Source organism: Lynx rufus, unplaced genomic scaffold (assembly GCF_022079265.1).
Source record: "Lynx rufus isolate CCGP_SWC_20201006 ecotype Redwood Valley unplaced genomic scaffold, mLynRuf1.p SCAF_4, whole genome shotgun sequence".
Taxonomy (NCBI): domain Eukaryota; kingdom Metazoa; phylum Chordata; class Mammalia; order Carnivora; family Felidae; genus Lynx; species Lynx rufus.
In genome coordinates this window covers 82,738,186-82,752,504 of record NW_025814856.1, presented here as the reverse complement: position 1 = coordinate 82,752,504, position 14,319 = coordinate 82,738,186, and the positions used below count along the sequence as shown (strand labels likewise).

The following is a 14,319-nucleotide window of genomic DNA, read 5'->3' as shown; positions in this document are numbered from 1 at the left end:
CCTTGGAATAAGGAATGAAAAACCAAGACAAGTAGGCACTGTAAAATTGTTTCTGTTTTTTTTTTTTTAATGGCAGGTCAAATATCCTGAAACATACATATATTTTGATAGTCTTCTAATCCCACTTGAGTTCAAATATTAAAGTAACACACACACACACACACACACACACACACACTCACGAGCTAAGAGAATTCAATATTGTTCCAAGGCACTTACTGAATCTCCATGACTAGATGAAAACAAGGACAATTAGGATGGACAATTAGACAGTATATAATATAAAAATAACTTTTTGCTTACAATTTACAAAATGTATTATTATTACAATCTTTGATCTCTGATAACCTGCAACGCTGGCTGCATGAATCCAGCAATTTTAAAATTCAGAAACTATTTTCTAAAACTTCAGGGCAAATAATTTACAAATAAGGTACACAAAGATTTAGACCATGCAGAAATTTCTTACATCTTCTGTTAATAATATTTTATGACTGCAACTTTATCAAATTATATACCTACTTGCCCTGTACATATACAAAATAATGCATACATGATAAAACATTAGCAAAAGAGTAGTCCTTAAACTCAATTTATCATAAAAGTATTACTATATTAACATGTCTACAAGCAGCGTGTAACAGGGTTAAGAGACATTAAGGCAATAATACTTGAAGTTACAAAATAAACCATATGTAATACTTTTTCCTAAGTGTAGTATAAGGCAGGTAGATGGTCCTAGCAAAAAAAAATACTAAGGCAACAATCTACACTGCTGTTAGTCCCATGTTTTTAAGATGGAATACTATAAATCTGGCTTTCAGTGGCACTTGAATTTTCCAGTCTAATTTAAAGTGTCTGTTAGCTCCCTGAATCATGTCCATTCTGAAGGTGGATCTCTTGGTCCTTTGGGTTTTCCACAGCGATTACGAAAACCTATAATCAAAATGCCATAGTGATTAGTGTTCAGAAATGTATTTTAATTTACTAAAAACTCTTAATTTGCTTTGGGTAGTTTATTTAAGAACCTGAATAAATCATAGCACAAAATTTGATAAACTTTGCCTTTCTAAGGAAAGCCTGAGACGATGGCAAATACCCTTTTCTCATTCTTGCCAGCATTAACTACATAAAGTTTTTAAATTATTTAGTAAACAAATTACCAATATCTGTGGCCTCTGTTGGACTTTCTGATAGTTGGTCTTTCTTGTTACTGAAAATAGGTGGACATTCTGTACAAGTCTCTGTGTGAATACCTCCTGCTGGATGATCTAAAATGCAAAATAAAGATTGTTAATCACCATCATTTGTAGCATCATATATAGAATCCTCTAATGATTTTAATGTGTGTATTAAATTAAAAGAGCAAGTTTTCTCTCTTGGACATCATAATTTCAGAGGCCCAGATAAATATAAATGCAGTGACGAACACAGGAAATCATGTTAGGTGTTCTCAAGGGCACTTAGACATCTTCAGTGAGTAGTTCTGCAACGTATGGATTCTCCTTATGCTCTTAAAACTTTATTTAATAAACTTCAATCTTGCTATATTATATTTCCTTAAAGTAGTTATACTATGTGCCGATGTCCTAAGGCAATAATAGCAAGTGAACTGCTTTTATGTGGAAATCAATGGCAATCAAGTTGATAGTTAATTGATGAACTACTGGCTTCTAGCAGTAGTAATTCTTTGAAAGATTTACATCAATTAAATTTTAGTTTACTTAATCCCCAGTGCATAAGATTAGCAACAAAAGAAATTAACTACTATGATTTATTCTTTCACAACCATTATCATATCCTCTATAACTCTCTAAGAAACTTATGGAAACTTGGAATTCAAGTCAAATAGTACATGACCCTTGTCCTTTGGTGCTTGCAGTTTAAACAGAGTTCAGCAAACTTTTTCTATAAAGGACTAGAAAATAAATTTTAGGCCTTATAAGCAACATACAGTTTCTGTCACCTCTTCTTCATTGATTTTTTTTTTTTTTTTTAATAAGTACTACACCCAATGTGGGGCTTGAACTCATGAGCCTGAGATCAAGAGTCGCATGCTCTACTGAATGAGCCAGCCAAAGCCCCTAAACAGTTCTTTAAAAATGTAAAAGTTATGGGGCTCCTGGGTGGCTCAGTTGGTTGAGCATGTGACTCTTGATTTCGGCTCAGGTCATCATCTTACAGTTCATGAGTTCGAGCCTGTGTCTGACTCCACGCTGACAGTGTACTTGGGATTCTCAGTCTTCCTCCCTCTCTGCCCCTCCCTTCTTCGCTCTCTATCCCTCTCAAAATAAATGAACATTAAAAAAAAATTTTTTAATGTAAAAGTTATTTGTTCAGCTCAAGGTCAGAATAAAAACAAGTCAAGGCCTAGGCTAGTAGGAGAGACTGACAAGCGTATTATTGTAGTAGTGTGGTAAGTTTTACAGTAAAATGATGCAGAGTGCAATGGAACAGACAGAAGAGGTATGGAGGTGAAACCCAGTGGTGGTGAGCTATTCAAAGACTGGGTTCTAGGAAGAAATGATGACCTAGTCAAAAGGCCTCAGTTTTCTCAGTTAAATAAAAGGTCATCTGAACAAGAGTCAGTAGGATTGATTTCAGAAGAAAGTAAAGATTGGAAGACTCAAGGAAAATAGAAAGTGTGCCAGCTAGAGCGGATAAGATAACCAAGCAAAGCTGGGGGCCCAACTGTGGATGAAGATCCAGAACTGTAGGCTCATGTGGAAAACGGAATAATGTTCCCCAGCAGTATTCAGGAATCTTGAGGGATAAAATAAAATGGCACAGGAGTTAGGGGAAAGAAACTAGAGGATAATTTAGAGTAGGACTAGAGTAATGGAGGAATAGTATCTAGATTGGATACAGAAGAGAAACCAGAAAGTAGTTAACATACATTAGAAAAAAAAAGATTCAAGGATCCACAATAGCAGCAGTATTAATATAATAAAGATAGTAGTAATACTATTGCTTCCATTTTGAGTGCCTATCATGTGCCAACCACAGTGTTTGATAGCCCATATATGTGATTTAAATAAGTCCTCACAACAGTTTTTTAGGGTAGGTACTATTATTTCCATTTCACAGAGAAAAAAAACTGAGGCTAAGATAAGGTAACTTGCCTGAAGTCATATAGTAAGTAGAATGGTAAAAATGAAATTGTAAACCAGGTAGACTTGACTCTAAAGCCCTATTCTGTTCTTTTCCTTAAGTTGCCTCAGCTAGTAGACAGAGTATTAAAAATGTATAAGATGGAATGGAGCCCCATTAGTCAAAGATGCAGGGAGAGAGCAACTGAAGCAGAATGGAGGGTAAGGGCAGATGATAGATAAACTGAGGAAATTGTACAGGCTAGGATGTTTTGTTGTTGCTGCTGTTTTTAATTTTTATTTTAGAGAGAGAGAAAGAGAGCACGTGAGTGGGGCAGAAGGGCAGAGGGAGAAAGAGAGAGAATCTCAAGGAGGCTCCACACTCAGCACGGAGCCGGATGCAGGGCTCGATCCCACAACCCTGGGATCATGACCTGAACTGAAACCAAGAGTCAGATGTGGACAGTCAACCAACTGAGCCACCAGGTGCCCCTAGGCTAGGACGTCTGATAAGCTGCTTTCATGGTCACTGATTTATAAGAATTAATAATAACTTGATGTATTTTACTATGATAGTACAAGTAATGTGGCAGAAAAATATTCTAACTTGGCATTGGAACAGTGGGTTGAGCTACATAATCTTATTGATCTTCATAAATGCGGAAGTCCTACAAGGAAGAATTCCAAAACAGTTTTTAGAGCTCCAGTTCAATAATCTAGGTTAATTTGGGACATTTATTCAAACCACTGTCAGATCTAGATTCTAAATGTTTTTATAAACAACAGAAAATAAAAATATTTTAAAAATAATTTCTTTCCTATTAGCCTGTAACTACCAATAATAAATGCTGTTACTTTCCAGATTAATAATAATATCTGATACAATAATTAATTTGAAATAATTATACTACACAGTTCAGGTTCTAGAAGTGTCCTACATATTCTCACATACAGAAATAACCAAGTAAATAACACACACCATGAGGCATGCTATTTTATGGAGATTAATCTCTCTCTCTATAACAGAAAGAAACAAAATCTAACTTACCACATTTTTCACTTCCAGGGGTTGTCAAGCCCTAAAAGGAAGACATTTTAATAACTATTACAATATATCTCTTTTAGAAGAAATAATAGAAAATGTGGTCTGTTAAGACTGTATATCCCAAGAAGTCAAGATCCACCAAAATTCTCAGTGTTAAAGGGAAAGAAAACAATGGTGTTTTCAGTTAGGCTTAAAATTTTTAAATGTTACGGTATTTTATACTGGGAATAAAAAGATAGGGGAATTACTTTTTCCTTGTGGATGGAAACTGAAAATGCAGGAGCAACTACACAAAGGAACATACACACAACTCCCATTTTGCCCATATTCTACCATATTCATCAAATTATGATATACATTGTAACACATAAATAACATCATTATTACAGGTTACCACTATTTTATATATGCCAAGTAAAGTATGTTTCTTAATCATTGTAAGATGTGCCCTAATTTGGGGGATATTAAAATATGGGGGGAATATGAAAAATGTTAATATTGATGAAAAATGGTGTGGAAACATGGCTAATATATTTAGCTGTCAAACATTTGCTGAATGTGAAAAGGAAACCTCATGTAACCAGACAAACCAAAGGATGGGACTATGTACTTAGTGTTATAATAGAAGGAACAAATTCTAAGAAAGTACTATGACCCTGAAAATGTTAACTCCTGTTCCATTCACACTTCCAAAATGACTTAAAACATGGAGTAATTTACAGATTTTAAAAGCAGTCTAGGAAAATAATACTCTGTGATGGCCATATGTAGATCATGTTGCCCTTTTTAAAAATTTCAGATCTCACATTTTATGTAGGGTTTTCATCTGAAATCTTACCATAAGAAATGCTGATCAAAAGTTATATTTAATAGTCTTAAGGTGACAGTTATTAAACAACTAGAAGATAAATTAACAAAAGAAGAAAAATACTAAGTTATAGCTGTTCCAATCCCAAAAGGACTCACTTCAGATATTTTTTGTTCGGACTGTTCCTGACTTTGAGGTTCACTCCATTCAGATCTCATAGGTGTATCTGAGAAAAATAAAATCTTACAATTAACATCTTTAATTCCTGAATTTCTTGCATTAAAGATGCAAAAACAGACCCTATGGATTTTTAGAAACGATCACTTCCATCAAATATTTTATTTCTATTAATTTAAGAAAATATAGTTTACTGTTATAAGCTCATGGTAATGTATACATGTGGCAGACTTAGATGTATTTAGTAGTATTGAAGTATATGGCTTCACTTTCCACATTCTTGAAATCAGTTAAAATTAATAAAATATTGGTAAAAGGTAACTTAGGTAAAATTAGGGAGGACCCCACCAAGCATGAGACATTGTAAATATATTAAGCTGTTTCTGTACTCTTTTTTTTTTAAGACGAGACAGAGAAGAAATATATTATCAAGACTTTGAAATATCACTTTCTCCCAGTTCTCAGTGATACTCATGTGGCCTTAAGTGTCCTTCAGTTAACACCAACTGAGTTGATGCCCAACTACAACCCAAATTAAATATTTACTTACCTAAACTGGCACCCAGTGAAGCAATTAATGTCTTTTAATAAATACTATTTTTAATGAATGAAAAGACACCAACTTACAAATACAGTTATAAATACATTTAGGTAAATTATAGTATCTAATATAAATGCAGCCATTTTAGCAATCTTAGCAAACAAAAAATATTTTAAAGTATTTTTCAAAAAAAATAAGTATTTTTCATTCAAGGAGTTAAAAACATTTGTCAATATCAAGTCAAACCTTTTTTGAATTTAATTATGCAGCTCAATAGCAACTAGACTAAAATAAGCCATGTTTTTCAGAGTTTATTATTACAGTACAATAATAAAAAAGCAGAAGAGACACTCACTATGTTCACTTGCTAACACAAAGGATTCAGGAGTTCTTTCAGGTAGGGGAGGAGGTGAATCTTCACTAACATCAACATCTATATTAAATACATAAAATTCAGACAAATTATGAACTTGTTAAAGAATATTAACTCATTAAAAATGAACTTGTTATCTAAACTAATATGAGAGAAAAGTCATTTCCACAATTATCTTAAGAACCAGTTTTTAGTGTTTATTTTTAAAAAATGTTTATTTTTGAGAGAGAACGCACGAGTGGGGGAGGGGCAGAGAGAGGGAGATAGAGGATCTGAAGCAGACTCTATGCTGACAGCAGAGAGCCCAATGCAGGGCTCGAACTCCTGAACCATGAGATCGGGACCTGAGCCAAAACTGGACACTTAACCAACTGAGCCACCCATGTGCCCCTAAGAGAAATCAGTTTTTAAAAATGCAAATAACAAACAAGAAATCCTCACTACTCAACTTGTTACCAAGTATTATTTAATGAGCAAAGCGGAATGAACTCATTCACTGCTGCGCAGAGAAAATGATTCCTGACTTTCCTGATACCCTGCAGACATCAGTCACTGTCCTCTCAGTCTGAAGACAGCCTTCAGTAGAAAAGCCAGTGGGCAAGGGACATCTCGTTTGGGCTTGCAGATGATGTTTTGAGTACACAAAGGAAACCTTTGGTCATTTGACTCAAACCAGTGTTTCCCAAACTGGAATCAATTGCTTAACTCTCTTCATGAGTTTTGCCATACCACATACCACCATCTGTCCTCTATTTTTTTTACTTTTTTTTAATACTCATTTTTGAGAAACAGCATGAGCGGTGGAGGGGCACACAGACAGGAAGACACAGGATCTGAAGCAGGCTCCAGATTCTGAGCTGTCAGCACAGAGCCCAATGTGGGTCTCAAACCCACAAACCCCGAGATCATGACCTGAGCCAAAGTCGGACACTTAACGACTGAGCCACTCAAGCACCCCTGTACTATTTACTTAAGTCCCATTCATTTTTAACTTAACTGTGTCCTTTGGTCATATTTTAAACAGTAATGACTAAAATGACAAATCTGAAGTGTTTGTTTTCTAATATAAAAGTATTACATTTTTTGAATGTTCATTTAATGCTTAAAATCTTGTGAACAGTGGCATATGACCTACTCTGAGAATACTGACCGAAGCCATATTAAAGCTTTTCACCAGTAAAAACAAAATTGGCTCTTGGAAAAGATAATGCACTAAGTAAGCCTCATCAGTTAGCCTTTCTGCATAGGGTAAATGCAGTTTCATTGGAGGTAAAGAAGGAAAATATGAGGATATAATTCCGTGTGTGGGTTCTCCAGTTAGGGAGGATGGAGTGAAGAAAGGGAATGTAAGAATCCTGTATTATTTTGTCTGGGCCTTGACAACTGTTCTCTTTTTAAAAAATGAACAATCTTGCCATAATACTTTGCTATTTAACCATATCTGATAGGCTATGTATTAAAGAGACCGAAAATCAAAGCCTTTTCAGTTTTCAACTAGCATGAGCCAGGTATGATTGCTCTTGTCCTTCCTACATTTATTTAGCCAAAGACCCAAGAAAATACAGCCTCTGGGTCCTACTAAGAATTCCAGTCCAATATTTTGTATGTCAGTCACTAGTACTGGAACTCTCTCTTGCATATAAAGTGAAACCATTAAAGAACCATCCACCTTATCCAGTAGCAATAATCTGAGCCATCATCATTCTTCCCCTTGCCCTTTTATTATTAACAGCTCACAAAAAAAAGATAGCTGTTGGAAGGAAAGGATGCATAATTTTGGCACTCTGGTGCCATTTCATAATTAAGTGAACAAATCAGGAAGGACAGTCTTGCTTGGTTACATTAAGTATCTTTCAGAAATTCTATACCTCTTTTTTTCATGGCAGTCTTTATTCTTTAACACTTTTATTTTCTAACTGTGGCTCATGCTTTTCAGCTTCATGTTTTTCTTTCAATCTCTGGACCACCTTTATGTTATAAACTTCTATTTTAGAGGTTATCAAAAACAGAGACTTCACATTTTACACAGGTTTTTGCAAATCATAACACTAAATGGGGACTCAGTGTAGCCAAGTTTGAGAAATCTTTCAGGAGGCTGAAGTCAATATTAAAATCAAAATTCATAGCCAGTAATTTTTGCCAGGCAATAACTTATGCAAAAGGTTTTTAGGTTATCAAAATAAAATTGTTCTAACTCCCTAACAAGTTCTAAAACAAACAAGGAAACAAAAATCTAATTCTTGTGCCAATGGTTCATCTACAAAGTAACTAGTAACATCAAAAACAGGACTGCTTGCAGCACAGAACACTAACACAGGAAAATCTTCAGTTCATACCAAACTCATTTAGCATAGTTTGGATAGGGCAAAAAGAAATCAAAAGTCACATTTAGAACTATCTTTGCTTTGAAATACAAATAAAATGCTGAGAAGTGAGCTAGTATACAACAGGATGACTTAAATATCCTTATACAGTACTTTGCATTATTTTTTAATGTTTATTTTTGAGACACACACACACACACACACACACACACAGTGCGAGTAGGGGAGGGGCAGAGAGAGGGAAACATAGAATCTAAAGCAGGCTCCAGGCTCTGAGCTGTCAACACAGAGCCCCACACGGGATTCCAAACTCAGGAATCATGAGATCATGACCTGAGCCAAATTTGGATGCCTAACCGACTGAGCCACCCAGGCGTCCCAGTATTTTGTATTCTGAAGGAAATTTTTCTATTATCACCAAAAGACTGGTCAGGTGGCAAAAACTTTTAATGAGCATATCATATCTTGCATCCTTCCTGCCCTCACACCAAAATTCTATTTCTACCAATGGTTAAAAAAAAATGTATTTCCTAGGTACAAGATAGATGCATGCTTGATATACTTCAAAAGCCCAAAATGAAAATTTCTCATCAACCCATTTTCTTGTGTAGTTACAACTTGGCAGTTATTTTTCAAGCTCTGAATTTGAGGAAGAAAAAGATATTAACAGTCTTAAATTATGGCAAACTGGTAAAGTAATATTTACTGTGGTAACCATTATCTTCTGAAGATCCTTCAAATAACAGAAGAATCAAGACTACAGATTATATTGTAAATTTAAGAAACTACCTTAGATTCTCATTTACTCTACCAGATACATTCTCAAGATAAAAAAACACAGTATGTGTCAGCTGGGGAAAATAAAAGCACCATAGTACGGGTAGTACTTATTAGGTCAGGAACAGAAAAAGTTATCATTTAAGTTAACAGTACTTATTTGGTTGCACATTGTAAATACCAGCCTAAATACCATGACCTTTGGTCATGACCAGAGTCCACTGACAAGTAAATGACCACTGATAATCAATCTACCAGTAAATAGCTTTCGTGTTTATTACATTTGCTCTCAACTTTATGGTCTGTTTAAGAAGGCAGCCAGGATTATTTTAGTGGATCAAAGATGAATTTTAAGAACCAGTAATACATCTTGGGAACCAAGTGCACACATCCTCAAAAGCTAACACAGTTTAAAAAAAAGTCAATTAAATAATAGTATCAATGATGTAGATAAGGATATATCCCATTCACTACTAACTGAATTAAATTTCCCATATTCTGCTGAGTAGTTACAGTTTTGCTTCTTGGTTCATCTTAGAGGTAAAAGCAACCTCACGTGCAAGTATAAAAGGTGTTGTATAGTTAAAAAAGCATTAAACGATGATGAACTAGTATTTGTGATAAACATGGATGAAATTAAATGCCCACCGAAGCTGTCGGACAATATTTGTTACTTGAAGCAGTTCTATCTTCCCTAAATTATTTCTAATTATTCAGTCAGATAAATTTTTGACCCACATAAAATACTAAAAACTATTAACATAGGAGGGGGAAAACTAAAAAGCACAAAAATTTTCAGTCACAATTGAAATACCTTGCAAACACAAAATCTAGTAATGCAATTAATCAAATTAAGGTAACAAAGCTTACTTTATTATTAGTTTTTAATAGAAACCTTTAAAAAAGTATCTAAAATAATGAAACTGTGCTGTAGATTCTACAGTGAAATGTGGAACAAAACAATTAATTGATATAGTGCTTAGAACAGTGACTGTAACACAGTAAAAATATTTAAGTGTTAGATACTGTTATTACCTTTTTCAGCACCTGAATGTATTGTTCCTGCTATATCATGTCTAGCAATGGACATTGGCAATACTTTCCTTGTAGAAATGCTTTCAGTACTAGTGGCAGCAGAAACTGTGGCACTTGCTGTTGAAATACTAGTTTTATTCTTGGTCATGGCACCGTCAGAGTTCCTTTCATCTGAGTCCGAGTCATCAGAGTGAAGAGGATTAGTAAAACTGAGGGGTGCTCTAAAGAGAGGCGAGCTGTTATGATGATCTGCAGGATCATGGGTGTCAACTGGTGTTGTGGGGCTTGGTGTTAAACTCACAGTTTTCATCGTTTGACAGTGGAGATCTGAGGGTTTTCCTTCAGATGACTCAGGCATGGGTAGGGTATTTTCAGGTCCATGAAAAGACCACATTACATGTCCTTTCTCATCAAGAGGCAAGCGGTCTGGCCTGGGAGGTGTGCCTGAATTCTTCTGTGATTCTTCTGGTGGAACACCCGGAACTTTATTTGACTGTGTTGCGCTGCAGTCCACACAAGAATTCTGAGAAATATCATCTACTTTAAGATCCCCTGAACTCAATTCCTGGGACTTAGAGGTTTTATCAGCTATACAAGGTGGAGTCGATTTAATTTTAATTGCATGTCCCCTATTCAAGAGTGTGTTCCCATCAAAACTTTTTGGTCCCTCTTGGAGGGGGACCTTCTTAATCTCAAAACTTAAATTTCGCTCCAATTTTTTATCCATCTGTTCAATAGCTGGTTCATTTTTCCCTGGAAGTTCTGCTGACTTATTATAGTTTCTGTTGAGGTCTGTTGAATGTTGTTCTGATGAAACCATGTGCAACACTGGCTTTGGATGGTATCTGTCATTGTCCTGCCACACAGTAGTGACTGTTGGAAACGCTGACGGGGGAGAGGGTGTCAAGATGGGTGGCACTGGATGAGGTTCTGGTGGCTGAAGTATTTCTTCCTTGGCATCCCCTTCAACAAGGCAACTGAAAACATTAATAAAAGGGCATCATAAGAATGCTCATCCTTTGATGAATAAGCAATTATAAACTGTCAAAATTTAATGTTTAGTGAGGCAATATAATACTGTTTACAAATACAAGAATTTTCATGAAAAACAGGTCTCCTCCCACAGCCCTTCAGTTACCCAGAGACATCAACTTTCAGCCTTTTTAACAGCTGCTTCTAAGATTCACCTCCATTATTTCAAAATATTTCAAAATTCATAAATTATCTTTTTTCCATAAATTGTTACTTCTTGATCTATTTCACACATTCTCCATTATCTTCCTGCTAGGTATCTTTTCTATCTTCCCAATACTGTTACAACTTTTAGCTAGTTCAATCTTATCAATATTGATATCATTCTTACCCATGACACTATGATTTCCTATCTTTTCTTATACAACCTCTTATTTTTCTCTAATAATTGCCGTATGTTTCTGATGGCTCAGTTCTCTATGCATCATCAATAATTTAGCCCTTCTTTTTTCTTCCACATTTATACATCTCTTCTCAGTTGGTCATGAAACACACTATAGGTAATTATCAATACCACACACGTCCCTCTTAGGCTTTTAGGTCCTTGGTGCTCGAGCTCCAGTGTGTACCACTGACTACCTAGGCCCCACAGAGCTGACGTTCTCTCCAGTAGGACTCTCCTATTTTCCAGGTCCCATACATAAGGTACACTTCCTTGTTTTGGTGGTTATATCCTGCAATTTCTTAAGAACTACACATGGGAGGCAAATTTCTTGAGGCTTTATATTTGAGTATTATATTTTCAAGGTTATTAATTTTTTGAAAATATACATAATTTTAGATTAGAAATAATTTTCCTTCACAATTATGTAATTCTGATTCCTGCTCCTTTGAATGTGAACTGTGTTTTTTCCCTCTCTTGGAGCTTTTAGGTTCTTTTTTGTTCTTGAGGTTCTACAGTTTCACCATGGAACTTTCAGAATCCATTGTATTATAATTTTTTTTATCTACCAGATTGGAAACTTTCTTTTTAAGTTTATTTATTTGTTTTGAGATAGCGCGTGCACATAAGCGGGGGAGGAGCAGAGAAAATCACAATCAGTGCAGAGCCCCATACGGGGCTCAAACTCACAAACCGTGAGATCGTGACCTGAGCTGAAATCAAGAGTCGAAGGTGGGGTCCCTGGGTGGCTCAGTCAGTTAAGTGTCCAACTCTTGATTTCGGCTCAGGTTCGTGAGTTCGAGCTCCACACTGTCAGTGAGGAGCCTGCTTGGGATTCTTTCTGTCTCAAAATAAATAAGTAAAAACTTTAAAAAAATAAAAATTCATGTTCTTTAATACTGGAAATTTATCTTACTATCTTTTTTCTACTTTGTATTATCTCTATTTCATCTAGGTTCCTTTTTTTCCTGCTTATTTAGGTCTATCTTTCATGTTAGAGATGTTGTCAAATGCCTGATCATCCTGGTTCTGTTCTTAAAGAATGGAGTATTATAAATGACTGGAAGATCTATACACATTATGTAAGAGGGAGGTCTTGAAGCTTGTGGCTTAGAGGTCATGTGGACTGAGTACAGCCTTTGCAACAATATTGGTGGGCCACAACGAGTAAAGTGTACATTTCATCTCTTGAGCTAGTTAGTTTTTCAAAAGGGAGGTTCTCCCACCAGCAATCTGGGAGCAAAGGACCTGGAGGATGTGACCATTCAGCATAACAAATTCCTGTTTTCAGTAAGGCACTACAACACCACCATCAGTTGGATCTGATGTCCTTGAATCCAAAGACCCCCCCCTGGTTCAGCCACTCCAGAGTAAATCCTTCCTGTGTGTCCAAATGTGAGAGAGGCAGTCATTTGCTCAATTTGATGTAAGGAATCTGGGGTTCTAAATACTCTTAATAGAAACACTCAAGTCTCCTTGTTTTTAGTCCCATCCTACACACTAGTCTTAAGGGGGACCTCCAATTTCTGAGGTTTTCTGAGAGTTCTTTGGAGAATCATGTTGATTCTTGTGGGCTTCCCCCACCTACAGGAAAGCAAGTTTTAGCTTTCCCTGTTCTGTTAGTCCCTTTACATTGGTTGATAAGCTTTCTATTTTCCACAGTTCTATAATCATCCTTCTGCTGCCATCCCTCTCCAATTTTGTTTTCAAAATCTTCATACATTTTTATGTTCCTTCACAATAATTTTAGGAAGTTTAGGGAGGGACCAGAGTTAAATGTGTTCAAATAGCCTTATTTAACCAATAATCTTGTTAAGTACTTTTGGAAACAGTGTGCAGGATGTTGAAAATACACAATAAACACATTCTTAGCCACTCATATTTTTAAAAAGCTTTACTGAGGTAGAGTTGATGTACAAAAAACTATACATATTTCATGTATAAAATCTGATGAGTTTGGACATATGCATATACCCATGATACCATCACCACAGTCAAGGTAATAAACATATATCATCACCTCCAAAAGTTTCCTTGTGTCCCTTTGTGGGTTTTTGTGGCTACTCAAATTTGATTGGTAATTATACTAACAGATTTCTTCCTTATCCTTCTTTGATTTAAGGTTGGTTAGAACAAGGCTTAAAACACTTAAATAGCACTTTCATGTACACAAAAATTGGAAGCCCAACCACAAAAATATATATGCTACAAATGGATTTTCCACTATAATAACCAACACTCATGTTTTTACTAGATATTCTGATATATGACTTGCATAATTCTTATTGTAAATACTGGTTTTAATATCCTCTGTTTTGAGGAAGGCATAGATTTCACTTCTCAAAAACAAAGCAAACCATTCAGGACCTACCACATGCGAGGCATTATACCAGTACCAGAAGAGGACAGAACAATGAACACAACGGTTCGGAAAAACAGTGAAAAATAAAACTAAAAAGGTAGATTGAAGCTATACTGTGAAGGCTCAGAACTTCACACTAAGACATTTGGACTTTATAATAATAATAAATTATATTTAATTTGTTTGACCAAGTCTTAAAATGAGTGCCTCTATAATTTGTTATGTTACATAAAATCAGAAAATTACTTTTCTTACAGTAATTTAGGCTGGATTCCATATGGGGTGGAAACAGTAAGGGAGTGAAGAAAATGACTACCAAAAAATTAGAACAGAACACTTTCAAAACAAAAACTTTCACTACTCTCTTTTTTTAG

The 14,319-nt window shown here is 35.4% G+C and overlaps 1 protein-coding gene across 6 annotated transcripts in view; it reads right to left on the bottom strand.

Moving 5' to 3' along the window:
• Window positions 1–260: 260 nt before the first annotated feature.
• PTPN12 (protein tyrosine phosphatase non-receptor type 12) overlaps window positions 261–14,319 on the bottom strand; it is a 102,137-nt gene continuing 88,078 nt past the window's right edge. For 4 of the 6 annotated variants that reach the window (XM_047097372.1, XM_047097376.1, XM_047097377.1 and 1 more), the window contains 6 exons: window positions 10,170–11,146; window positions 6,016–6,093; window positions 5,101–5,168; window positions 4,138–4,168; window positions 1,164–1,271; window positions 261–936 (listed from right to left, as the gene is read on the bottom strand). In XM_047097372.1, the coding sequence (XP_046953328.1) occupies window positions 875–936; window positions 1,164–1,271; window positions 4,138–4,168; window positions 5,101–5,168; window positions 6,016–6,093; window positions 10,170–11,146 (1,324 nt within the window). In that variant the 3' untranslated portion in view covers window positions 261–874. Of the gene's footprint in view, window positions 937–1,163; window positions 1,272–4,137; window positions 4,169–5,100; window positions 5,169–6,015; window positions 6,094–10,169; window positions 11,147–14,319 lie in introns of those variants that run through there. The other 2 variants (XM_047097375.1, XR_006965348.1) reach the window with 2 other exon arrangements.